Below are 25,987 nucleotides of genomic sequence, written 5' to 3'. Positions count from 1 at the left end.
ACGCCCATAAATACGATTGAAGTAACAAAAAAAAAACAGCTTCCAACAACAAACACTTCACAGGTATAATGAATACTGTAAAAGGTGGGAAAGTATTCGAGCGACGCGTCGTGCAGCGAACGAACTAAAATTCGTTGTCTGAAATTTCTTGGTATGCTACAGATGACTATAAATAAGAGAACTGGGCTAGTAGGTGCCGTTACGTTTGCTGCGAAATGGTTTCTTGCGTGAAGAAAACAAAACAACAATATTTAACGGAAAATGGGCAGAGAAGAGCCCCATTGTTTCGTTGTAGGTATTTTTTTTTTTTCGCGCTGGAAAACTGCATTGTTTTTGTCATGTTCAGCAACGCCGTTCGCTTCACTGGGATAAAAGAAAGTTGTGTAATGGCAATTCTGATTTGCAGTTACGGTTTTTAATGCATCACCTTCGTAACTGCCACTGAAAAAAGGAATTTTTAATGCCGACTCAGTCCTCGCTAAGTTAGAACGAAATACTAATATTTTGAAGTAATTGTTGTACTATGTGTCCCCTGATGACTGAATATTCGGTTTTTTTGATGAACTTTTACCCTGTCAAAAGCCCTGTGGTCAGAGTCCTTCAATGCCTTTCCGAAGGACTCTGCTGTGGTTTTGTAAAGCAGATCATAGCTTGCGAAGGAGACACGTGCATCCAGGGTTGGTGGTAAAGGTCGCCCCGAGAAGGCGCTATGGTCATTCTGGTCCTCGAGGGGTGAGAACTACGAAGTCGGAGGGGTCAGGCCCCAATGCTTTCCGTTACAAGCATTCAACATTGTCTTGGCGACCACGGGAGCCCTCGAGTTTCGACAGGCATAAGTGGTCTGCTCGTGTGTTGGTTTCGCGCGTTACCGCCCTTCGTCCCTCGCTTTTTGTCGCGACTTCGTCCGACTCACAATCGGGGCGTATCTGCACGAGAAGCGCCAGAGGTGTGCGCGCCGGACGGGTCGTTTCACGCGACGCCGGCCGCACAGGGACGCGGCGGAGCGTGTAATCGGCCTCTCGACGACCACAAGGGACGCCGCCGGCCAGGGATGAAGGCAGAGCGAGGGATCAATGCCGTTTGCGGGCGCGCTTCTTCTTTGTAGGAAATCCATTGGCGCGCCTCCTCCGGCTCTTCGAAGAGGCGGAGGCGGTGGGAAGAAGGACCACAGGCTTTGCCACGGAAGCGCTAAGGGCTGCATTGGCACCTCCTTTGTCTGAGGACCGATGAAGAGCAGCTTTAAGCGTGCCCATGTACGACTTCTAAGGAGACCCTGCCTGCGTCTCACCCGCCAGGCGAACCGGTAACAGAATGGAAACGACCCGGCTGCTGAGATTTATTTCATCCAGTTATTGTTATTTCTTTACACTGTTGCCGCAGAAGCTATCGATGCGCACCGGCGTGAGCGGCCTATTGAACACTCTGCCGGCACGAGAATCCGAAGCTTTGTTAAAATATTCGGCATTTTTTTTTTTCGTTCTATTTCGTATTTCTGGTGTTTCTTTTCATTTTCCAGCGTCCGCTTTCGCGTCCTCAATGACCTTCATTCATGATTTCCTTTTACTTTTCCCAAAAGAAATACCGTTAAAAAAAGTATAATCAATGGTTGGCTTCTGGAGTACCACTATAGTCACTTATACTAGCGCTGGAAGGCTTGCGCGCCCATTGTCTTGTTTTGCACAGCTCGAGAAGTTGGAATCGCAATGGTTGCATTCGTGCGCGAGCAAGCAGCGTACAGGTAAACCGCGCCATGGAAAACTGGCACCAAGGGAACATTGAATGTATTCCACAGCACGAAGGCGGTCCCTAAGTGTGAGCACGCGTCGGTGAGCGATGGCTTTTGGGAAGTGCGGCTTTGGCTTCTTTCCGACATGGCTTTATTGTTGCGGAGAAAACGAAGGAAGGAAATCTTGCTTCCTTTTTTATTACAAGAATGGGAAAGGAAGCCTTCAGGGCCTTCACGGAAGGTAAAGACTGCTGCGGTCAACGATGTCGGGAAGGCAAAGTTGAGTGGATTAACCGCTGAGAAAAAAGGCCGCTTTTGTGGCCAACAGTACCCAGCTGGCTTATGTCAAAGTGTGCTGGTGGCAGACGTTTTATTGTAGTCGCTGACTGTTGCGAAGCCCGGGCCCCAAAATAATGCCGCTTTTCTTTTCTTTTGATTTAACTCTGATACAAATGTGTGCGTGTGAACGTTCTATTGCAATGTGAACTCTTGCAAGCGAAGTGTACGTTGCCATGCAATTTTTTTTACTTGTTTCAGTTTGCTATGTTTTTTCTTTACTTGTTAATTTTTGTTTTTGGGATAACCGCATTTTTTTTTCGCTGCAAAACTTATAGATATGGAGTATCCGACGTGATATAAAACTCAACCTCTCCACAGAAAGTCAGTTAAAACAGAACAGAACAGCTCAATGGGCATCAAACCAAATCCCGGACTGCAGGCAGAAGACGTATAAAATAACTGCTCCCAATAAAATGGCTCGATTTCTTGTTGAGGGAAGGGAGGCGGGAGAGGGCTAAGTGTGACTAGTTATGTACTGTTGCATGGGAAGCTCGTTAGAGAGTCCAGCGTCTGTTTAGGAAGCTGGTCACGCCCAGGTGAGATTTTGGAAGGACATCGACGTCTTGAATTATTGCTTATTCCGCGCAATGTCTCGTCCTTCATGTTCTTATTTCCTTGAGTGACGCATTTTCCGCAAGAAGGTCGCATTCCGGTCCTACCAATGACTAGCTCAAAAAGCTGGATATACTCGTCACTTCGTCGAGCAAGGATTCGGCGGCACGTTTAAAGGGCCCCTCACCAGGTGACCTAACGAATTTTAGTTACACATTGCAAGTTGTTGCGAGCCCAATAAAGAGCATTATGCCGCAAGAATTTTTCTAATCGGTCGGTTAGAAGCTGAGAAAAACAATAATTTGTAGCGGCGCGAAACCATGATGAGAGGAGGCGAGCTGCAAACCCTCGCCGCTCGCTCCGCGTAGCCTTCGCAAGCCAAATCCCTTCCCTGCCCTCTTCGGCACGCGAGCGGAAGGATCACATAACGCATACGCATGAACACGTCATACGCACAGAATGTCACGAGCGCATGACGCGCCCGAACCAGCCCGAGCCCCCGAGACGCGAGCGGTGTTGTGGCGACGTTCTTTGCGCTTCATCTCTGCAAGTTATGCCGAATGCGCCCTCGCCGATCACTTGGCTTTCAACCTATTACTGAGCACGAAAGCTGCAACATTTGTACGGACGCGAGACTAGCGGTGTGCCGCATGAACATCTAGTTAGACGCGGGAGGATAAATGAGCCTAATGAGCGCTGGAACGCAGTAGAAAGTTAGTTTTGTTGTAAAGGGTGGCGTCTGCACGATGCACAAAGCGCGAGAACACGAACGCGTGCGAAACGGAGGTAGATTAGTCTCGAATCTCGCTGCGATTCGCAGTAAAAATTAAAAAAAGAAAACGCACACATTCCGTTTGTGTGTTTTATTATTGCTCTCAAGTTTTATTCATCCATTCAAGCAACAAATTACAAAAACTACGCGTCGTGTCAAATAATTATCGCAGTGTCACGTGCTACTGTTGGCGACGTCAGAGCACACTCGTCTACGTAGAGGAGCGACGTCACAGCACTACCATCTACGTAGGGCCATTCTCTCATGCACGTCATCCCCTCATTCTCGGGGCGCGTGGACGCGAGAAGAAGGGCAAGCAGCGTTCAGCTTGAAATTTGACCCATTTACGCGGCGCGTAGCGTTGCAAATTTCGGCAGACGTAATGGTGAGCGCCTAGTGCATGGATTGCGCTCGTCAGCTCAAAATTGTCAAACCTGGTGAGGGGCCCTTTAAGTGGCTTCCAAATTACGGCGGCATAGTGGGTACCGTGCGTTTCGTTGAAGCTGATCGATCTGCTCATGAAAAGGGCATGCAGGAACACATCCAACTGAGAATAAAGTATGCAGCAGGGAAGATTATTGTTCCGGCGAATAATGCTACACAGCAAGAATAATGGAGCACACCAAGTCTTCAGCGTCAACTTCTTCACTTCATCGATCCTTCTCTTCCGTCAACCATCGTTAAGAGACAAGATAAATTTAGTTTTATCTGGATCGAATGTCCTGAAGCGAGGCAACCGTACTCGCCAACTGTGGCCTGTGCCTTTGCAAAATTACTTGCTTTCGTATTAGCATAGGTGAGACCGTGGTCCTTATGACAACTGGGGCAACAAAGAAACAATCTGGCAACACACAGGCCGTTGAGATAGGCCACATCTCATTTGCCCGTTTAACGTTTAAATGGACATTTTTGGAGCCGACAAACCTGTAGTGCTAGCATATGCGGCCTTTAAACCAGAAGTCAATCAAGGCGCGATTAAATTTTCTGAATTTCTGTAGCCTGTCACAGAGACTTTATTATTCCTGATCGTTGTAGCATCCAATTCTTATCGATTTACTTATCCGCTATTATTTGATCCTCCTTCCTTTCCCCTTCCCTTGCCACATAGATAGATAGATAGATAGATAGATAGATAGATAGATAGATAGATAGATAGATAGATAGATAGATAGATAGATAGATAGATAGATAGATAGATAGATAGATAGATAGATAGATAGATAGATAGATAGATAGATAGAAAGCACATCTTAATGGCAGCGTTTTACTGTTCTACATTTGATAATTCTAATACAAAAGCTACGCACGGACAACGAAAGGTAGAATTGTTATACACGCACACTTCGTTTATCAAGGCAAAGCATATGAAAGTGATATCCCTGCCGTTGAAAAACATTCTCAATTAAAGCACTAACCTCTAAAGTGACACAGGGACTTCTTATAGCGGAGCAGTCTCCGTATCGCGTAGACCAGAAACGGTGCCTGGCTATGACGTCACTCACTGTGCGTTGCCTAGCAACCACTTGGCACAGCGGTGCAGCGTTTCGCATAGAAAGAGAACCACATGTCTGCATTGCTATGGGCAAGAGAATGAGAAAGAAAGAGAGAAGTAAGGAGACACACAGAGAGAGAAAAACACAGAGAAAGAGAGGCAACGAAAGAAAGAGAAAAATAGAGAGAGACAGACAAAGACAGAGAGGAACAGAAAGAGAGAGGAAGAAAGCATAGCCTATAGTCTTGTATAGCATGGTGTAGCAAGTGGGTGGGAAAGAGAAGTGAGGGTGAGGAGGAGGGAAGAGGCGAACTCATTGCATAGCCATCCATAGTATGGCACAGCAAGGGGAGGGAAAGGAAAGTGCCGGGTGAGGAGGAGGAAAATAACGAGGGAAGAGGGTAAAGCATTACATAGCCATCTGTGTCCGACCGAAGTTAACAACGACCGAAGTTAAACTTATGAAACCGTCGGTTAACGCAACTGTTCTACAAGAACTGCACTTTGATTTTTTTTCATCGTGGCGTAAATGTCAGTGACACACCACGTATTGCTGTCACCAGTGCTGGGCAGTATCGAAGATACATGTATCTTAGATACTATTTTAGATACTCTTTGGGTATCTTGTATCTGTATCGCGATACGCCTCGCAAAACAAGTATCTGTATCTGTATTTCCGATACATTCGATAATGTATCGTGTATCTTAAGATACAAGATACTGCTATCGCAACACAACTGTGCGAAACAATAATCGCTGGCCAAACCCAGCTCCTCAAGCTGGTACTGGCGCCACTATGCCATCTGAATAAAACTAAAGGCAGTGATGAAATTTTCTTTCTGCCAGTGCCCTCCAGTGAGGACAGAATATGAGGTCTGCGTGTCCCTTATTGGTGGAGCAGAGTCACGTGGCAGCGCTCGCGCAGTCTCGAGAGAAACAAGCGCGCGGACGTCTACGCCCATCTCATGTGCCTTCTGTTTTCTCAATCTTTTTTTTTCTTTTTATTTGCGCCAGTGCCATGACACTTGCTCTTGACCACTGTCCTACGCCAAGTACTCCAATGCGTGCGGCGTCTATCGCGCAAACTCTGATGTTGCTATAGCGTCCTTATTGAAGATTCTCTTGCGTCTTGCTTTGTAACGAAATCTGACGCCTGCAAGGATGGGGTTGCTTTGCGTCTCGTGGCTTTTACATATCAGCGATTTGAAGGATCTCGGGGATGTATGTTTGACTTACATGCAATGAATTAACTTACATGCAAACAAGATTCTAACAACTTTAGCACCACTGATACTGATGCTAAATATAATAGAGCGAGCGTTTACCTAACAGAAGATATCTTGGCCTACCGTATTTTTTCTTCCTGCTGTCTTTATTCAAAGGATTTATGAAATCGTAATTTGAATGTTAGCAGAAGTGCTTTATTAGCTGTCCTTTTACATTCTGTACATTAGCTAGGTCTCTGTACTGTTTTTTTACGGTCTGGTCACTGCAGTATATCTTTTGTAACGGGCTATCAAAATAAGATCTCTGCTTTATTCTTTTGACTGCATTATTTCTACTACTGCTTACACATTCACACGTTGCCAAGGCGATTTTGAAACATTTATAGTCATGTGGGCGCGCCTTGAGTATACAGTACAAAACATTCTTTACCGCTTAGTAAAATAGCGAAATTGAGTTTGTGTTATAAAAGAGGAAGTTATTAGGAGCCATCTTAAAGATGTTAGGTAGGGAGTTCGAGGAACGCTGTTATACCGAATGCTCTGTTTTTCTGATGAGCGTCCTAACGACCCGTTTCAGGCAATTTTCCATAGGCACTGAATTTTCTATTGTCTCACCTTCACAGGTGATTTGACGACACTTCATGCTAATTGTCATAGCTATTAAGGGCACCGTCTGTATCGTCTTTCTGTACTCATTTAGTGTGAATGTTTGATAGGGAACTGCCTCTCTATTTTACCTATATTTGTTTTCCTGTTTTAGGCCTTCCTGAATTTTTTAGTGTTACTAATCGCCACGTAATCAGAACTATAAGTGGCAATAGCGCGAAGGGCGGTGGTATCCCGCGACGCTTTGTGCAACTAAACAATACGTCTGACACTTTTCTGGATTGCACATGTTTTCTCGTTGAAGAAAAATCGTTAAAAGATTGTACTTTAGTGAGTATGTCAACAAAGAATCCTTTATGCCAGCAGATAAGTACAATATGAAAATTCATTGCAGTTTTACATCCTCTACGTATATACCAGGGGTCTCAAACTCGCCGTATAGCCAGCGGGCCTCAGTCACCAAATGCAGTCCCGCAAGAGCCAGGGCAGTAAAGTGAAGGTTGAAAGGGGGGGGGGGGGGAGAAATGGCTTGAACAAGATGACAGCAACGTTGCCATTTGAAAGGAAGCCTTTCCCATATCTCATGTAAGTCATTTCTGAAAGTACTTTGGAGTCAGGATTCGAGAAACATCGATACCGTTCTACAGAATGACTGAAATCGGGACGCGGATTGTGAAATATAGAGTTTGTGTTAATAATAATAATATCTGGGGTTTAACGTCCCAGAACCACTATATGATTACGAGGGAAGTAATAGTGGAGTGCTCCGGAAATTCGGACCGTCTGGTGTGCTTTAACGTGCACTGACATCGCAAAGTACACGAGCCTCTAGCATTTCGCCTCCATCGAAATGCGACCGCCGCGGCCGAGATCGAACCGAGTTTTTGTTCCACGGTTATGTTTCAACACATGGTGACCACATGTCCTCACGAAAAGAATGATTGAGACCAGTCATGTCATTGTAGCTCATGTAAATACTTATTAACAAAATAAAAACAAATGGAACGAAGACGGTCATATGTGCGGGCCGGGCCACGTGCTTGAGACCCGTGGTATACACAATGAGTCAAGAAAAAAAAATTTCGCTACTAGCGTTCTTGCTGCTCTGCACCTGTCCAGTGATCCGGTATTGCGCCAACGGTCTTTTACGGACAAGGCAAAAGTCCACACCGGTATTTGCGCCATCGTGCGAAGGCTTCTTATTGAAGTTCTTGTGATTAGATGGCAACCTGTTAGCTGGTCGGCACGCAAAGCAGCGACTCCCATCAATTGCAAAAATTACAAGCAAAAAGCACTGTCAGCGAAGTGTATAAAGAGCTGTCCTGTTAAGAAGCTAAAACAAATGCCCATAATTTATTTCAGAAGGAAACCAATGAATTTCCGGAAGAAGGGAAAATTTTTGTGATACTAACAGACATTTCACTCATGTTCTTTTTTTTTTTTCAAACTACTGAGGAATGGAACCTGATACCTTTTCATCATCTGGACTCACCTGAATAAATTCATAATTACATTCTCACTATTTCGTAAACAACATTTTCATTTTAGAGCCGTTTGTTCGTTTGCCTTCCTTCGTTTGAGATTTTCAATTGGGCCTTGTACGTGTGTTTCTTATGTTGTACCTTGCCCCTCCTGCTTTGGCCACATGGCCTACAGTACGATGTAAATAATAAATGAAACGAAATGGGTCACAGTTAAGAAATTTTCAAGGAGACATTTTGTGCGTAGGCATTTGCTGCTACATTATATGGACTTATAAAAAGAAATTTGCGAATGTATCGAAGTATCTTAAGATACAATTGCCAAGTATCGTATCGGATACAATTCTTCTGGCAGTATCTTGTATCTGTATCTCAAATACTTCTTGCCTGAGTATCTTGTATCGTATCGCGATACAATTTCAAAGTATCTTTGCCCAGCCCTGGCTGTCACTAACGCGGCAGTGACACTGCATGACGCGGAAGATTATACGAATACGTATTCGTTCGAAAGCAATTCATACTCAACAAAGGATATGTACATTTATGTGTAATACTAATATACGAAATGGAAATTGACAACCACCCGTTTGTAGCACGAAGCTACAAGGAAATCCATACGGATTTCTTTGTATGGATTTCCTTGTGGCTTCGTGCTGCAAACGGGCGCTTGTCAATTTCCCTTTCTTAACTTTTCCTCCACCTTGCGGGATTCCACAGAGTTGATATGCAATGTACTTAATCTAATACACCACTCACAAGGACAACGGCTCCTTCAACAAGCTGGCTATCAAACTACATCTACTAAACTGCCTTCAACCTTTTACTTTTTTTGCGGGGTTCCCGCGGACAAAAATTCTTAAAGCATTCGTATAGCGCGGCTGGGGTAGGAGTTTCTACAGATCGTTACTAATCTTGTAAAACGCACGCACAGAGGCATGAGAGCGTGCAGAAGAGGAGTTAATGATAGGACACAAGTCATGTTGTATCCTCAATCCAATTACTCGCCACCTCCCCACACACGTAGCTTCGGGACATGGGTGCAAGAGGAAAACAAGGCGAAGCGCACACGAGCGTAGCGCGACGGGTGCACTCCCCTCGTCATGTTCGTACATCAATTTGCCAGCGCGACAGCGAGTGGGCAGTGCGGAACGCAGCTTTCATTGCGCTCGCGGCGCAAACGGCGTGCCCCGAAGCCACGCTGTAGAGCGAAGAAGTATAGCAGAAGCAGCAGCAATATAGTGTGATCGTGGAGGCGAGCACGCGCGCTGTACGGCTTTGTAAATTTATAGGGAGGAACGGAGTGATGGCTGCGTCGTTATCCCCTTTCATCAAAAGGGCAGGTGCGAATCCGGAGCGCACCATTCACGCGTGAAAAAGCGTGGCTGGGTGTACCCGGCTACGGCTCTGCCCGTGCTCGAGTTGACACCGCGTCGCAGGGAGGCGAGCTGGCTTCCCTTTGCTGTGGTCGCACTTCGGGGGAGGCCGGCAGGACGGGGGTTTATATCGGCGCACACCCAACAACTTCGGTCATTAGCCGCAGTGTCGCATGCACGTATTGGAGATGGCGCGCGAGCACGGCCATCGAATTGATGCGCCGAATATAGTACTCTGTGGCAGAACCCAGATTTCCCCCCTTGCTTGCCGCCCCGAAACCGGCTGCTCACTTAGCCATCCCTCCAGTGTACGTGCAATGAGTGCGGCGCGATCGGTGAGAGAACTCTTGTTAGAACTGATCAGAAATCCCAGCGCTCAGCGTAAGGCTGGTTTCGATCACTATAGGAGTTTCATCTGACATTCACACGGGCGTGATGAAATTTCGCTCAAAACAAAACTCATGCACTCGACGACCTATTCGGAAGTCACCGTGTACCCAGCATCACCTAAGTCACCACTGAATATCAACGTAGAACGCAGGAGGGGGCTGTAAGAAAACAGGAAGTTAAACTAGCAAAAACAAACAAACAAAAGGAAAAGTGCAAAAAGTAATTTTCTTTTTTGTTAAACAGCCTGCTCTGCCTTTTTTCGTGACGCCTTCTCTGTGCCGAAGAGGCAGCGAAGTTGACACCAAGTAGTTCGGCAACGTGCTAGCCAGCGAGGCAGGTAGTGGTGAGGAGGCACGACAAAGAATGCGTACAGCAAAGCCGTGTTCCTCCTTTGTGGGCCGCTTGTCGTCGCTTTGTGGCGGCGGCGCGACTCTGAATGCCCTTACACGTGTAAGGTCGTCTCATAGAGAATGGACAGTCGGTGGGGACTGGCTTCCCTGCGGGCGGCCCCGTTCCGTCCTCGTGCCTCCCCGAGAAGAACGACTGGACGGACGGGCAGGGCTACGCTGTCGTTGAGAACTAAGCGCCTCCGTTTTTCTGTTCGCCTAGCACTATCTCCTATTTATTATTCCGCTCAGTTCTTGTATTTTCATATTTTCGATCGCCCCTACTTTCGTCCTTCTTGCTGCATAGCCGGCTACTCCCTTGGGCCTTCTGGCATCTTCCACGTCTCCCAAAGGAACATGGGATCTTCTAGATGCATATTTTAACTTTGTGTAGCTCGTATTTTCAGTTGTTTAGTGTGTAGTTTAAGTACACGCCCGTATTTGAGTTCTTTTTTCGATCCCACTTATTGTTACAAAATGAAAATATCGCAGCACAACATGCACCCTTGAAATTTGGGGACGCGAAAGAGGTCGCACTATTAAGCTTAATAGACGGGACTTTTGCTGGGATAAAAGATTCGACAGTACAAGTTCGCGCTCCCAGAGAGGCGAAAAGCCACAACGCACTTTCCTGTGCTCTTCCATTTCTTTGACACTAGGAATGTTTGTGGCGTTAATCTTTGTCTCACATTTATGTATTATGCAACGCCCGCTCGACCCTATCCTTAACAACCAGCATGCCTGCCTCTCTCTTTCCTTCGCTTGTCGTGCCTGGCCTCCTTCCTAAATGCAGAGTCTGACAGTTAAGATTTTTCTTTATTATATTCCCTTACTCTGTGGCGCCTCTTTTACGCCATCGAAAGATAGCGATGCCTCTTTTGCAAAAGAGCAAAAGACCTCGTTTTTGAGGGCAGTGAGCAAACAGTGAAGTGCGGCAGCTGTTATAAAACGTCGTTGTACTTTAAGAATCAGTTGTAGCGGGCACTAAACGAGCATTTCAGTCGCTGTAAAAACGATGGAGAAAACTAAATAAAGTAAACAAACATTTCTGCGAACTCTGCAAAGCCGGTTGATCACTGATTACAAAGTAGCAAGGTAGGCGGACAATAATAGAGTTCAGTCTTGACAAGTTCTACGTCGTCAGGAGGCTCAATAACTATTGACTCAAGCTTATCAGCCTGAAAAATCACCTTTTTAGCCGCAAAACTTTGGGGCCAGTTAAAAACACATTGCGCTTATACACAACTGCATATGCAAACGGTGTATCGGGGTCAGCCTGAGCAAGCGCTGAGATGTACGCACTCCGCACGTGCTTTTCATCAGGATGTATAGACGATTTTCCGCAGCGGCGCACGGGCGCTGCCATGTTTGATCACGTGATCGTAACTGGCCTTCCCCCAGCCATTTGCCCCAGCCAACGCATTGGGCCAGCGAAGCGGCCGTGGCTAGCCGTGGCCGTACTACACAAGCTGGTTGCTGCAGGGTGTAAGCAAGTCACATGCTTGCGCAGCAAAACATAGTTCTACATGTAATCGCCTCAGAGTTGAAAACGTTGAGACATTTGCGTTTGTTTGATACGTACCAGGCCACAACGATAAGGGATATGTTTAATCTACGTCGTATTTATGGTGTATGTCTTTAATTGTTGTATTAGCAACCGCCAGTAGCTGGGGTTACAAGCCAACATGGCAGCACCCATGCAGACGCGACACCCCGCTTCGATCCGAACTCGCGCTTGCTACTCGCCCACTGTCCTCACAGCAATAAATAAATGGCAAAATCGGCCATCGCTTTGTGTCAGCTCACGCTGGAGAAGAAACGTCAGGTATGCTTTGTCTTTATTATTGCGATCAGCTGTGTTTATTTATCCATGCCTGCTAAGCCTTGTCTCGGACAATATGAGAATGAATCTTGGAAATACTGCAAAATACCGACGACTACATCGCTCTCGAAGCTTCAGGACGCCAACATAAAGCAAATAAATGCGTAGGTTTTGAACTTACGGGCTACACAGCGCAGGAAGACGACGTGATAAATTCGAGGCGAAGGAAACTACATCCACAGGTGCCGCCATGTTTACTTTTCCGGCGCTGCCGTCTGCGGCGTCTGCTCGCTTTTACTCGTGTGCGCGCAGACGCTATGGGAACGCCGAGCAGACGACGCGACGCGGATGGAGACATATTGAGCAGCGCTGCCAAAGGCCACGGCAGGGGCATGGCCATGGAGACGGCCACGGTAGGGGACGGCCACGGTGCGGTGGCGCCAGTGGCGCCATCTAGTTTGATTTAATAAACCAGCTGCGGAAAATCGTCTATACCATGCCATGCAGCATCTTGCTTACTAAATTGTATTCTAAAAAATCATTACTGTCGCTCAACTTGCAATTCCTGACAAACTAATCTGTACGGAAATGAGACGAATGCTGAATACTTGCAACTTTGTGACTACTCATCGTATTCAACATACGCATATTTCAGTTTATACTTCTAATGAAAGGAATTGCTATTGCCTAAAGAAATTGAGTTTCTTGATTGTTTTATTTTTGTACTCAAATATTGTAGCAGGAGGGAAAGAATACCGATGAGGGCCTGTTGGTTCAAGGTTATGACGTGAATTTTCTTCGTACTAATCATTCGTACTTTTTTCTTTTCCTTCCGTACTTGCAATACTTCCGCGCTGCAAAATTCCCACTATGGCGGAGGAGAGGCAGGAAAGGTTAAAGGGGCCCTGCAACACTTTTTCAGCATGATCAGGAAATGCTGCCGATCGGTAGTCAAGGCTCCCGAGAACACGCGAGCCAAACATTATAGCGCAGCACGCGGCCTGGGATTTACAATAAATTCGCAAAGTCAGCTAAAAAGCGCTTCCTCTTCTCCCGACGAAAAATGCCTACGGCGTCACAGGCAGGTTCCACGCCATTGGCTGATTTGAACATGGCGCGCTCGGTAGTTACTGCGGCCGCCGCGAGAGGCCGCCACTCACACGCGCGCGATCGTACTGAAACTATGCCACGCGTTCGAAGAAACAAAAAAGAAAATGTGCTCAAGGTGAGGAGGCGAGCGTGACGTACCTCCTTCCCCCGTGCCACCTCCCCACCCCCCACCCCCCCTTGCTTAGCTTCCAGCGCTTTCGTCGGGGCGAGAGAAGAGAGAAATCAATTATAGCGTGCGACAAATGTCTGTAACTCCGCTCGTACTGGACGGATTCTAAACATTTTTGCGGCATTCGATTCGTGAGGCAATACGTTCCTTTAGTGAAACCATTCCATGGCTACTTGCAAAAGTGTTGCAGGGCCCCTTTAAGGGACAAGGAAGGAGGCCTGGTTCTTTATTTTCCCGGTTTTCCAGGGTGTCGGGAATTATGAGTCACAAGTAACGGTGGAAAAAAAGAAGGCAGACGCGTGCACTTGGAACACGCCCGGTTATCCATCACGCGTACAGTCGGTAATGCGCTTGACGCCTTCCACAGTCGAAATAATTTTCCAAAAATATGTAGTAGTAGGAGTGAAGATACTGTGACCCCTAAATTTCCCTTTCGCATTCTCTCTCAACGCGCTCTGTTGCAATGGAATGAGTCTCCGTCGCAACGACCAACTTCTCCTTATTTCAGCCTGTTTATTTAGGTACAATAACTATTATACACAGTGATATATCAAGAAGCGTATCTGATCCAAACGCCGCTGTTGATTTATGTCAGCTTTCGGTCAACAGCATCAATCTGTAAAATAATGAAATCTAGCACCTGCGGGCAGCTTCGAAGAGAGCGAGGACGAGCCTTTGCATGAAGAGAGGGCGCTTGAGAAAGCGGTAACTCACGGCTCCGCTTGTGACAACAAGCGGAGCCGTGAGTGACAACAAAGTTTTGTCGAGCTATTCATGCGAGTGTTTGCTTTTCGTAGAATGTGTTTTTCCACCTAGCCCGAGATCTGATATAGGACCTCTTCAACGCACATCGAAAAGAAAGCGCAGCAGTAGACGGTATAACTAAAGATGCAACACGTGTCCGCTTGCCTCTTCAGAGTTGTATGATTAGTAGCAGATAGGTGTCTGGCACTCCCATACAATCAGGAGCCCCCCCCCCCTCCCCGTTTACATCGCAGCGCAAAAAATGTGATTATATTTGAAGCGTCACAGAGAAGCGGGAATACTTTGACAGTGAAGTCGCGGATATTGCAGCGGGAAATAACGCCATGACATGATCCTGATTTGCGAGCAGCAAGCAGCAGCAAACAGTCGAGGATATAGCGAGCTGAATAAACACTTGTATGCCCTATGCAGCCTCTGAGTATGCGAATATTCATTTCATATCAGAATGGACATCTAGGCGGCATTTAACAATTGAGGCTGTGAGGGAAATCTTTGTGAATATACTCGCTTCAGTGCGCCTACAAAAGAACTCTCAACCACAGTGAACGGACGGACGATCACGCCTTCTTAGAAGCGAGAATCCTCAAGCACTGATCAGGACCGTCCTCATCGAAGAAGGCCATGAATGCGTTGCTGCTGTTCTTGAGCACAATTGGAATGAGCAGCAATAAACTGGGAAATGTATGCGTGCTACATTGCACTCATATACAAATTATACGTTCTTTTCTTATGTGCGTTATCTCCTCCAGCATATCTCATTTCCTGCACAGGGTAGCCAGCCTATCTAAGCGCTGGCTCACCGCCAGCTATTTCCCTCAACCATGACGACAATCACGCTCTCCAACATTGCTTGATATTGTGCTTGCCTTGTGACAAAAAAAGCAATTTTGCATATATATATATATATATATATATATATATATATATATATATATATATATATATATATATATATATATATATGCAACACGTCCCCAAGATACAAGCCGAATAATAGACGGCCGGAGCAGGTGACCGGGACCTGGCCCTTCCTCGGAGCCTAAGTCGAAACACCGTAGCATAGAAACTTGGTGGTGGCACAAGCACCGAAAAGGAAAGAGCGGAGCGTGGCAAGCAGAAAAAAGAGAAGGAACGAGATAGCATAAAGGCTGTATAAGACCGAATGACAAAATGAAAAAGAAGTTTTGATAGAATAAGGAAAAAGAAAGTGGGGGGGGGGGGGGGGAAGAAAGGCAGAGGAGATGCTCCGTCATCAAAAGGCTGCCAAGTGGCACGGCCCTCTTTCTCGTGGTCCCCACCACAGCTATCGCTTTTAGAGCCCCGAAGGCGGTCGTGGCGCCGCGTCGTTCCCTCGATGCAGCAACGAGGCACGTCTAGCCGGCGGCCTTATTCTATGTGTTCCCGTACATGAACCGGACGAAAGCGGTCCTCCCTTCTCCGGGACCTTCACCGCTCCTCAGTCAGAGCGTCTACCGCACCATCGCTAAGCGGTCGGCGTGACTGCGGCCCTCAACAATAGTTCACTGAGCGACCTGGGGGGACCCGCGTTGTCCAGCCCCGGACGACGAGCGTGCGCGCAGGATACACAATAGGAACGGACTCTTTTTTTTGCACTCCCGAGGAAGGTGCAGCCTAGATGTGACGCAGGGCTTGCCCGTATAACAGCTATACGCGCAGGTGAACAATAGTATAGATGAGGTCCGTGAGGCGGGGCTGCGACCCACTGGGCTCATTAGTCCATAACTTTACCTCCGCCACCGTTGTCCGAATGGAAGATGCGTAAGTGTCAAGCACGGACAATACTGGGAGGCGTATGCGCTTCTTTGGTGGCTAATTTCACGTCTAAGACACTAGAACAATAAATGCATAAATATTAGTATTATGGTGCTTTAAATCAAGGATCTGGAGAACCTGAGATGAAATAAATCATGCTGAGTTTGGATGACTTCGTTATACGAACGTTACTGTAATCTGAACTTCACAAGTTACACACCTCGTAGGGAATTTTTTGTCACTATTTCATTTAGTTCTGAGATATGTCCTTGGTTCGCTCATATTACCTTCTTTACGAAGTTCTCAGAATACACACACGCTTTTTTTTTTCTTGCGCGTGCAAAAAGTACGAGCGTAGAACTAGTAAAGTGTTAGCAGAATAAGTTCGAATGTGAACATCTTAATCTATCGAGTGAGTTGTTGCCAGGTTATTTCTAACAACAGCTCCATTTAGACTAAAAAACGTACACTTTCGCACTACTTCCCGCATTGAAACCGGCTACACAGGAATTACATATCGCACTTCCGTGTAATTACGTGTAACAAGTATTGTGGTTGGGCATTTATTTTTCATCTCCCAGTTCATGCTCATTTCATTTAATTGATTTGTTTGCACCTTAAATTCCAGTATGCATTACATCGGTAGGGGCGCAGCGTGCAAAGCATCTTCTGGGGTCAACATATGTTTAAGTAAATGCACACACACACACACAAAAAGAAGAGCTAGCGGAATCGATCACGCGAGTATCACGGCAAAATGTAGAGTAAAGGATGCCTTACAATAAATGCATATTTGAAAGTGTGGTACGACATTATTGCACAGTAAGAGAGCATACTATTATAAGTATAAATACGTTAAATAAATAGAATAAATATCCTTCGAAAATAGCTTCAATATATGTGACCAACGTGACCAACGTAAGCGATCACAATAGGTGCTGGCCCAGGTACTTTGATGAAGCAGTGCTGTTAATGAAGAATGTTGATGTACTACACACTTGGCTGATCGGGGTGCGTTCTCTCGTGAAGGACACGAATTTGCCTTTGCGAGGTTCAGGCTGGTATATTCCATTTGTTTCACCCTGGGGCAATAGTCTTAACATTTGCTGGAAGCGCGATACGGTCATCTGAACGGAGCAATAAATGAAGCAATCAAAGCGAATGCTTGTGCAAACTGGTGCGACATACTAAAAATTAAGACAGCGCAAAAGAGTAGGACCAGTAAAAGAAAGACACAGACAACAGTGCTGACTTCCAAACCCTCGCAAACACACTTCTCTGAAAAGTCATATACCATGCCTTCCTTTAAATCTACAGATGAGGCCCGGAAGTTCACCCTATAAGTTTTCTTGACTCAACAGCATACTTGGGACGACAGCTGAGCGCACGACGAATGTTCTCAGACAGCGACACTTGACCCATAAGGAGAATGGTGCTCTCGCTCGGCGAAGACATGTAGGCGCCGAAGCTCGTAGTTTTTCAGGGAGAAGAATTCAAGGGTATTCAAGGAGTTTCAATACACTGACAAAGCTTTTTCAAGGGTGCAGAGCCGCCCGCATCCAATCTAGCACTTTACTATGTCGCAGCGGTTCCAAAAGACTACAGAGAGCTTCGCTGCTCTAGAGACACAAAATAATATTGTGCTGGAAATACCCAGCCTCACTGGGGCTTTGTTATGTGCGTTGGGTGACGCTCGTGAGCGCTGCCCCTTTACTTTATGAAGTACTTCACAAACAAACATTGGCCACAGTGCCATTAATTTCGCTTTCTTGCAGCGCTTGCTCGACAAAAAGAGAAAAAAAAGGTGCATGAGGTTTTAGCGTCAAGTCTTCACACGACAAGGCAAGAAGTAAAAAGTAGAAGGCAGACAGACGTATTGGGAAAGTGAATGAACGACAGGATGAGGCCCGAGAAAAGTACTCTAAACAGAGAAAAGAAACCAGCACCAAGCACTGCTGTCGCTCTCTCCCACTGGTGTTTTCCAGTTCCGCACATGGCCTTGTAGCGGCTCTAGTCTTATACAGTCAAACCCGAATATATCAAACACAATTATTGTCCATATCCGTGGAACTGTAGTAACGCCCTTTGAAAATCCTATGCAAAAGCATATCCCTGTACTGCGTGCGAATTAAGAATGTTCTCCATCACTGTCGGTACAAACGCAATAATTCTGCAAGTGAACGTCCCCAGAATGTTCTGTAATCACTTATCATGTCATTGTAAACATTTGTGCAACGCTGTCTTTGCATGTGCTGCCAACAAGGCTTTGAGTAATATGCGATATACAATAAATGAGCAACGTGCGTGCATCAAAACATAAAGTAGGAACGTGTGAATATTCGAAATTTCGAATATGAATAGAATATTCTTCTTATGGTAAGTATATTTGATTCAGAAATTGCATGTTCGGATGTTCCCGAATAGTCCACAGCCGAATATTTGGACAAATTCGAATGGTCGTACAAGTGACGACTTAGGAATGCGGCCCATTCTTCTTTTTAAAATAAAACATTACTAATGCGTGCACATTTTAGGCCTACCACGGTTAAAACGTAACTGCGTCGAATCCACAACCGAGACACCATAGACACCCCACAGAGTTTGTCTTTTGCCTACCGGTTGACGTGTATTGCGACTACGATGTATCGCATGAATGTTAACTGGGCTCCTCTGAACTCGCGGCATGACCGACGCCAAAGTATCCTACAAAAGGCCTTCCGCCTTTTCGAAAAGTGCAAGGAAAGGCCTAGCAGTGATTCTGACTTCGGTGCCCTGCGTGACGCCGTTACAGATAAATACTTCGATGCACGACAAGCGTGGTCGTGCACTGCAGCCCTATCACGATAAGAAACTTCAGCTATCTGCCCAGAAGCGCGTATGGCTCAGAGTTGATGTAAGCGTACTGCACGCTTTTAATAAGCGACGACCCAAATCGATCGCGCCGTCATTCGCTACAGCCTCCTTCCTCGTGCGGAAACGCGAAGTGCGCCTGCGAGGACACAGAGAGCGCGTTGCTTGCAGATACGAAAGCAGCTCGCCATAGACCGAACATGATGCTCGCCCCACCTGTGCATGAAGAACATTCTAATAGAAAGCGCACGAGCACGGTACAGGAAATGCTTCGGCAGTGTACACGTGAGCATGCGACGTGCTGCACGCAACTGGAGCATCGGCTGCATGCGGCACCAGGTACAGCATTTAAAGGGGCACTAAAGGCAAATAACAATTTATGTCAGAGTGAAAGCTCCATGTATGACAACGTCTACAACGGCAATATTATCAACAGCAGTGCACTACTTACAGAGAAATTAAGCTAAATGTATCACACGATGAGCGCCACGAGCGGGACATTTTGGAAATGATCCCGATGACGTGAGAGAGTCCGACAACAAATAATCACGCGTAATAAAGCTAGCTGCAATAAAAAAAAAGAACCTTCCGTGCATCAAGAGACGTAATAAAATGCTGTTTGTTCGTTTCTGTTTGATTCACGGAAAAAAGAACCTCTTTGGCGTTGCCATGGGGAACGGCGCTCGTGGTTCAAAGGTTCCGTTTTCGCCGAACTGCGCTTCGCCCGGCGCCCTGCTTCGCTCACGCGGTCGCGTCTTAGTGGTAGTTTCGGTATCGCACTGCCGCGCGTGTTTTGCGCGCTCGTGAAAGTCGCTCTGACAAAAAGTTCGACAAAATGCCGCATGCATGTGATGTTGCCGGATGCCCGAATGGTGCACGCTGCCAGTACACGCCGCCGCGCAGTGAAGGTGGGCAACGTTGTGCACGGCAGCAGTGACGTGAGAAAGACGGCTTTCAGGCGGGTGATTTGAAGTGCGCTAATGCGATGCGGACCACTAAAACGTGATTTTATTTCAAAATAAGCACTTTCTTGGCACAAAAGTAGCACTACGAGGTTTCTGGACCACTATTTCAACAATCAAGGTCGACTTAATATTTGCCTTTAGTGTCCCTTTTAACGGCGTCGGTTTTCGCTCACAGCAGTTCGCTGGGCAGATGCGCGCGACATGCTCTGCCGCAGCTTATGGCGAATTCCACTGGGAGATCCGGAGTGGCCGCCGAAATCCTGGACCGAGCACTCGAATTGTACGAAGCCAAATCTGCCAGTGGAACACGTGAATGCCCCACGTGAGGTCGCTCCGAAGTTGTTTATGCATACGTCACGTAACCGGTTCTGCAAACGATTTCTTCTTCTGCTCTTTACGTTTCCATGGCAACTTCGGTCGCCACTGCAAAGCGCGCATTTCGACCAAGCAGTAAAAGCAGAGATACCGTTTTCTTGGGTTGCGCCTGGCGCTGGTTGCGCTGACACATGGACGAGCACATGGATATCTCTTCGGCTGTGCGTCGGCTGCTGCTGGGCGTGCTTACGAATGGTGGGGATGAGTTCTGAGATAAGTGCTACGTGCTTGACACTGATAATAAATTCTGCGCGAAATGATCCTAATTGTTTATGACGGCTAGCCACATAACTGGCCGGTATGTATGTGCACGTGGCAGCAGCCGCAATCGGCGCCCGCCAAAATGTGGCATGTTCTGAGCAGAATATTTTTGGAGCTGGCTCGCCAGGGGCGAAGCTGGGACGGAGTTCCGCGCCGTATGCGCCGTAACCTGCATCCATGCCTGCATCCATCGATTCAAAGCGTCGTGGAACGCAAAGAGGAACGCTACGCACGTCGTGTCTTCCCTCTACTCTAGCCTGGCCGTTAATACTCAGGGCGAGCGGGGAACGCGGTCGGCAGCCAGGCGAGCGTCGGACAGTTATTTTTAGGGCCACTTTGTCGTGTGCGTCTCGAGGGCAGTTTTCAAATTGAAGGAACATTAGGAGCGTTGCGTATGCAAGTGTCAACAACGGAGAATCAGACGCTCTTAGATATTTCCTTGTATATATACTCGCTATCGCTTAGAGCAAGAAGCAGACCAGCAGCTCATCTAGCAGAGTTGAACGACGCCATTTTTGGAATGTAAACAAGTGCCAGTGATGCCAGCCAAGTCAACCTTTCATCCCTAGACTGACCCCCGGAAATACCCTAGACTGCATTAAAAATCCCTAGATTCTCTTTTTAGTTTCGTTATTAAGGCTAATTCACCTTTAACAAAGTATAAAGATAGTTCGCTCTCTCGCCCAATTCTTCTGAATCTTATTGGAAGTAGAAATTAACGTTTTATCAGCCACAGAAGGTCTTTTTTCTGCATTTTCTAGGGAGTAATTGCGTATAGAGCACTTGCAGGTGGCGTGAGTTGCTACAGAGACCGACAGATTTGTCAAGTTGACAAGGCCCACTCATTGAAGGCATAGATATGATCGTTCGGGTCACGAGCAAGTCTGTAGCGCCTTTCTTGTGCTTGCAGACTTCGAGGTGGCGGTCAATTTCTAATTTTCCACATTTGCAATCAACATTGCATGCACTCTAAAAAAAAAGGGAGCGAGAATGGAGCAACGGGCTCCGTCCCTCCTTCGGAGCAGCGACTTTCTCCTTTGCGGACGATTTACTCGTCGCGCCCTCTTGCGGCAAGCGCCAAGGGAGAAACGTTTCTCCTCAACCACGTGACTTGCGCGCGCGCGCATGCGCACGCCGAGTTACATCGTGATTCCGTGCTGCGGAGAGCGGACGCTTTTTCGCGCTCGCTCGGCAGTCTCAGACCAGATTATCCAGTGCTACCGATCTCGGCCAGTCGCGTGCAATTACTTGTACCTAGGATTGATGCGAGCAACACACGAGTGACGTTCATTGTTTTTGTTCTATGTGTTGAGTAACGTGTGTGGCGTTTTTTTTTTTCTTTTTTTATAGGCTCGGCGTGTGCGCGATGCGCCGCATACTTTCGTGTGTCTCGTGTTATTTGTATACGTTTGCGCACGATCTGCTTGTCATAAATACAGTAAGTCCCGCTTCACAAAACAGTCTTGTTTTAATGAACACCTTAGACTGTACACCAATAATTCACTTTTTTTTCGGCGTTAACATACTTGGCAAGAGCACGCGTTTTTAGTTTTACACAGCACTTATCAATACAACAAGCAATATAAAGAAGCATGAAAGTTAATTTTTACAACATTTTAGCACACGTGATACCACTGGACAGCGCATGCATGAAAGTACGATGACGTATAATTGCTGGAGTTTGACGTGTCGAAACCACCGTATGATTATTAGGCACGCCGTAGTGTGGGACTACGGATTAATTTCGATCAACTGGGGTTCTTTAACGTGCACCCGAACATAAGCACATGGGTGTTCTTTGCCTTTCGCCCCCATCGAAATGCGGCCGCCGTGGCCGCATTTTAACGTTAACCTGCTTCATAATTGCACATATCTCAAAAATAAGTAATGACTTCTGTCAATTAAGCCAAAATTCTCAATCACATGCGTTTTGGAATACGCATGCCATCACTGAGAATTAGGACGGACTTATCTCTCGTTCTCAGGATTTTGCTTTGGCGTGCGAAACTCGACACAAAATGCGCTTCTAATGACAGCTGTGCACAGTAGGTAATCACTAACACTCTCACTCACCTTTGTGAAAAGAGTATTCCAAATCCAACGCAAGACTAACCACCGCCACAACGACAACTACACAGTTGTCGCACAATGACGGCAATTTCACACGCCAGGCGAATACCGTGACGTAACAGTAGCAGAGCAGCATGTAGGTACAGCGTACTGAAATATTACAGAACACGTAGTGTGGGTAGCGTTCTTTTCCATGATTCGCGCGGTGTAGCGCCAGTTTCTCTACTCAAGTAATCGAGCTGCCGCGGCGCCAAGAGCCACTGACATCGCTCTCGAAAGACCACCGTCCGGCGCGAGGCCATCTTGTCTTGTTTCTTCGCACGACCCGCGTTGTAATGTACGTATACACAAATGAGACGGCCGTACCGCATCAGAAGCATTGTCACTGAAGGGCTAGCAGTTGAACGAATCCATGGCCCATCGTCATACTTGTGGTCAACGCATAAATTGAATGTGAACCGATGTCAACGCCAAACCACTCAACGAAGTCGACGCGACGAAGGCGACGGAGTCTGAACGGCATGTTACTGATCTTGCGCCCTCCCACAGTAACTATTGAAAATAAAGAAATCAGAGAGAGAGAAATTTCATCTGTGGCCGCTGTCGGAAGATGGCGCTACTTCAAAATGTCATCGGAATGGTATGAACGGCTCTCAATGTGGTCGTTTTCGCACTAACTTATTCAACTCTGTAATTATATCGTTCATTATTATGCGGCTTTAGATTAACTGGTGCGCTTGGCTAAGCCATAGCTACTTTATAATAATGTCGGCGTATATTGTGACGCAGCCATGGAATCGTAAAGAGTTGAATAAAAATGACGCACCTTTGTGCCACCATGGTCCACTGTAATTCATTGACTATATAAGGGCCAGCGCTACATAGAGGGGTATGTGTAAGCGTCTCGGCTGTAGTGAATGGTTTTATACATCCGAATGAATTGTGTATGTATTGAATTCATTGTGTGTTTTGTGTGTACTATGTATCTACCTAGTGAACGTGTGCGTATTAATAAAAGCTGCATCAACTTTCCGGTGTCCTTGAGTAATCCATGAATGGGCCTACCTTCCCGAAATGCCGTGTGCAGTATAAACGTACGCCGCCTCTGACAGAAACTTCTTTTTTTTTAGTATTGTTTAATCCCTCTAGATGGCGCCAGCTACCACCTACTTCACGGCCGCGGCGCTCTCACAGCTCCACCTACTTATATGAAGTTGAACATCTATCTATCAAAACTATGCTCTGCTGCGCCGGGATTGTTTTGATGCTACAGAATGTACATTTTGGAGGCACAAACGCGTGGATAACGTCGCTACACCGTGTGACGCTTCGACAAATAAAGACAGCAAGCCTAACGTACAGTCTCCGGGTGAGAGCCACTTTGCAGTATCCGTCTCTTTTAAAGTGAACGCCGTCTCGCTGGCCGAGCGAAACGTACGAGTTCCGTCGTTCCGTTTCGCGAGGTTTTCATCACTACAGGTTTGTCTCCTTGATTTTATTGTCATATCGTTCGATATTAAGCTCAGCGTGACCGTTTTTTTTTTGTGATTGCCAGTGCCGCATACTCTTTATCAGTCGAGAATCGATGCACTCGCTAGGCCTAAATCTATTGCTCGCTTCGCTGGCTTGGCGTCAGCCATCTTGATTTTGACGGTTTCTCCATTGAAAAGGGAGGAACGGTTTCTCCATTTGAAGACGAACATTGGGGACATCGCCGTTTCTCCCTTAAAGGAGAGAGGGTCACTCCATTTTTTTTAAGAGTGTGGTTGGCAGTTGATGTACAGGGGCCCTTTTCAGGTCGACATGGAGACATTCTGAAGGCACGCGGGGCGCATGACCATGGTACGTTTTCATGTACATTGCAAAACAAAATTGCTCTTTGTTTCAGAGAGCAGCAATCGCACAGGACACTCATGATGATACGTGCGTGCGTGCTAAGCACTTACGACAACAATGTTTCATTTCCCGCCAGTATTCAGCATATAATAATATCACCTTCAGACGGTTCAGCAGAGCACTAAAGCTCTTTTAAAGAAAAACCTGGAAATATCGAAAATTATTGTTTTTATGGCCTTTCTAGTTGAAAAAGAGTGTTTACTTACTAACGCCTGTCATTAGGCTGCGTAATGTAACATTTCCAGAGTCCTTGAAAAATTCCTGATTCAATAAAAAGACGCCAAATCCCTGAAAAGGGTAGAAAATCCCTAGATCTAGGGATAAATCCCTAAGGTTGGCATCACTGACACACCGCCTCAAAAAGCGCTGAAGGCAACCGTGTTGTCCGACTGCACCGGAAATGACGGCATCACATTGCCGGAGTTCCGGCGAAATCCACCTCTGCAAGACGGAGCAACGCGGAACGCTCCGTCGCGGAGTGGGTTGCTCCGAATCAGCCAGTGGAAAACGCGAACTTGCTCCGAATCGACCAGTGGAACGCAGATCCTCGACCGCGGAGCAAGAAAACTTGCTCCAGCTCGACCAGCGGAATTCGCCATTAGAGTGTTGTGTGTGCTCCCTGTGATAGTTTGAAAATGTTCCTTGGCATCACCACCTAGCGTTATCACACGGTCGTGCGAGAGCACCGGGATTTCTTCAGAGCTTTAGTAAAATTAAAGGCATTGTGGTGGTTACTTTTAGCCAACATTTACTGTGACATCGGAGTTATTTCTTTAGCTGTGGCCAGAGTTGCTAGATGCTACCGAGCTAACAAGAAAATAACTATCACAAAAGAAGCCCAAAAGAAGCGGATATTTAATGAATTTGCCCACTCTTGAAAATATTTCTAATTACAATAAAAAAATGTCACTGAACTACGAAGGGGAGTTGAACAAATCACTTTAATTAGTTTGTACATCGAAAATATGCGCAACTACTAACGAAAGCAAATATTTACTTTTAACATTGCTTCAGGGTAGCCTTGATTCGGTTGAATGCACGTTTGCCAGTGCATGGTTAACGTCACTTGTTGATTTCGGTTGATTTCGCCAACGTGTGTTGGACTTCAGCACTCAACTACACAAAGTCATTGACAAACGCGCTGCTAGTGAAAGACAAACGCGCTGTTGGTGAGCGTGATGATCACTAAAACACCTACATTTGCTGGAAAAATGCAATCAAGGCCAAGAAACGCGACACGCGACTCGAAAATTATTCGAGCGACTCGGCGAAAAGAGAAGCCCAAGTCAGCTTATTATAAGCGGAACTGGCAACTCTGGCTGTGGCGCACGTAATGAGCTGCAAATTTGTGTTTCTCGGTGACTGCATACTACCGCTCAGAACATAGTTATGCTGCGTTTCTGGCAATTGGCGATGTTTTACTGTAATCACTGAGAAATACGCATGACGCGTGCATTGCCTTTGTGCTTACGTACTCTCGTGTGACAGGAGTGATTTATTTTCGCCGAGCTTTATTCTGTAGCCCTCCTATACAGCGTATGTTGTACTTTCCCGTGCTATAACCAGTTACAATAAGATAACTGTCAAA

The 25,987-nt window shown here is 46.4% G+C and overlaps 1 protein-coding gene across 1 annotated transcript in view; it reads left to right on the top strand.

Moving 5' to 3' along the window:
* LOC119400522 (nuclear pore complex protein Nup58) overlaps window positions 1–10,540 on the top strand; it is a 101,147-nt gene extending 90,607 nt beyond the window's left edge. Inside the window, exon 3 of the mRNA XM_049412118.1 lies at window positions 10,413–10,540. Within this exon, the coding sequence (XP_049268075.1) occupies window positions 10,413–10,540 (128 nt within the window). The remainder of the gene's footprint in view (window positions 1–10,412) is intronic.
* Window positions 10,541–25,987: the final 15,447 nt, after the last annotated feature.

The sequence above is a fragment of the Rhipicephalus sanguineus genome, chromosome 1 (genome assembly GCF_013339695.2).
Source record: "Rhipicephalus sanguineus isolate Rsan-2018 chromosome 1, BIME_Rsan_1.4, whole genome shotgun sequence".
Lineage (NCBI taxonomy): Eukaryota > Metazoa > Arthropoda > Arachnida > Ixodida > Ixodidae > Rhipicephalus > Rhipicephalus sanguineus.
This window is presented reverse-complemented; position numbering and strand designations above follow the sequence as displayed.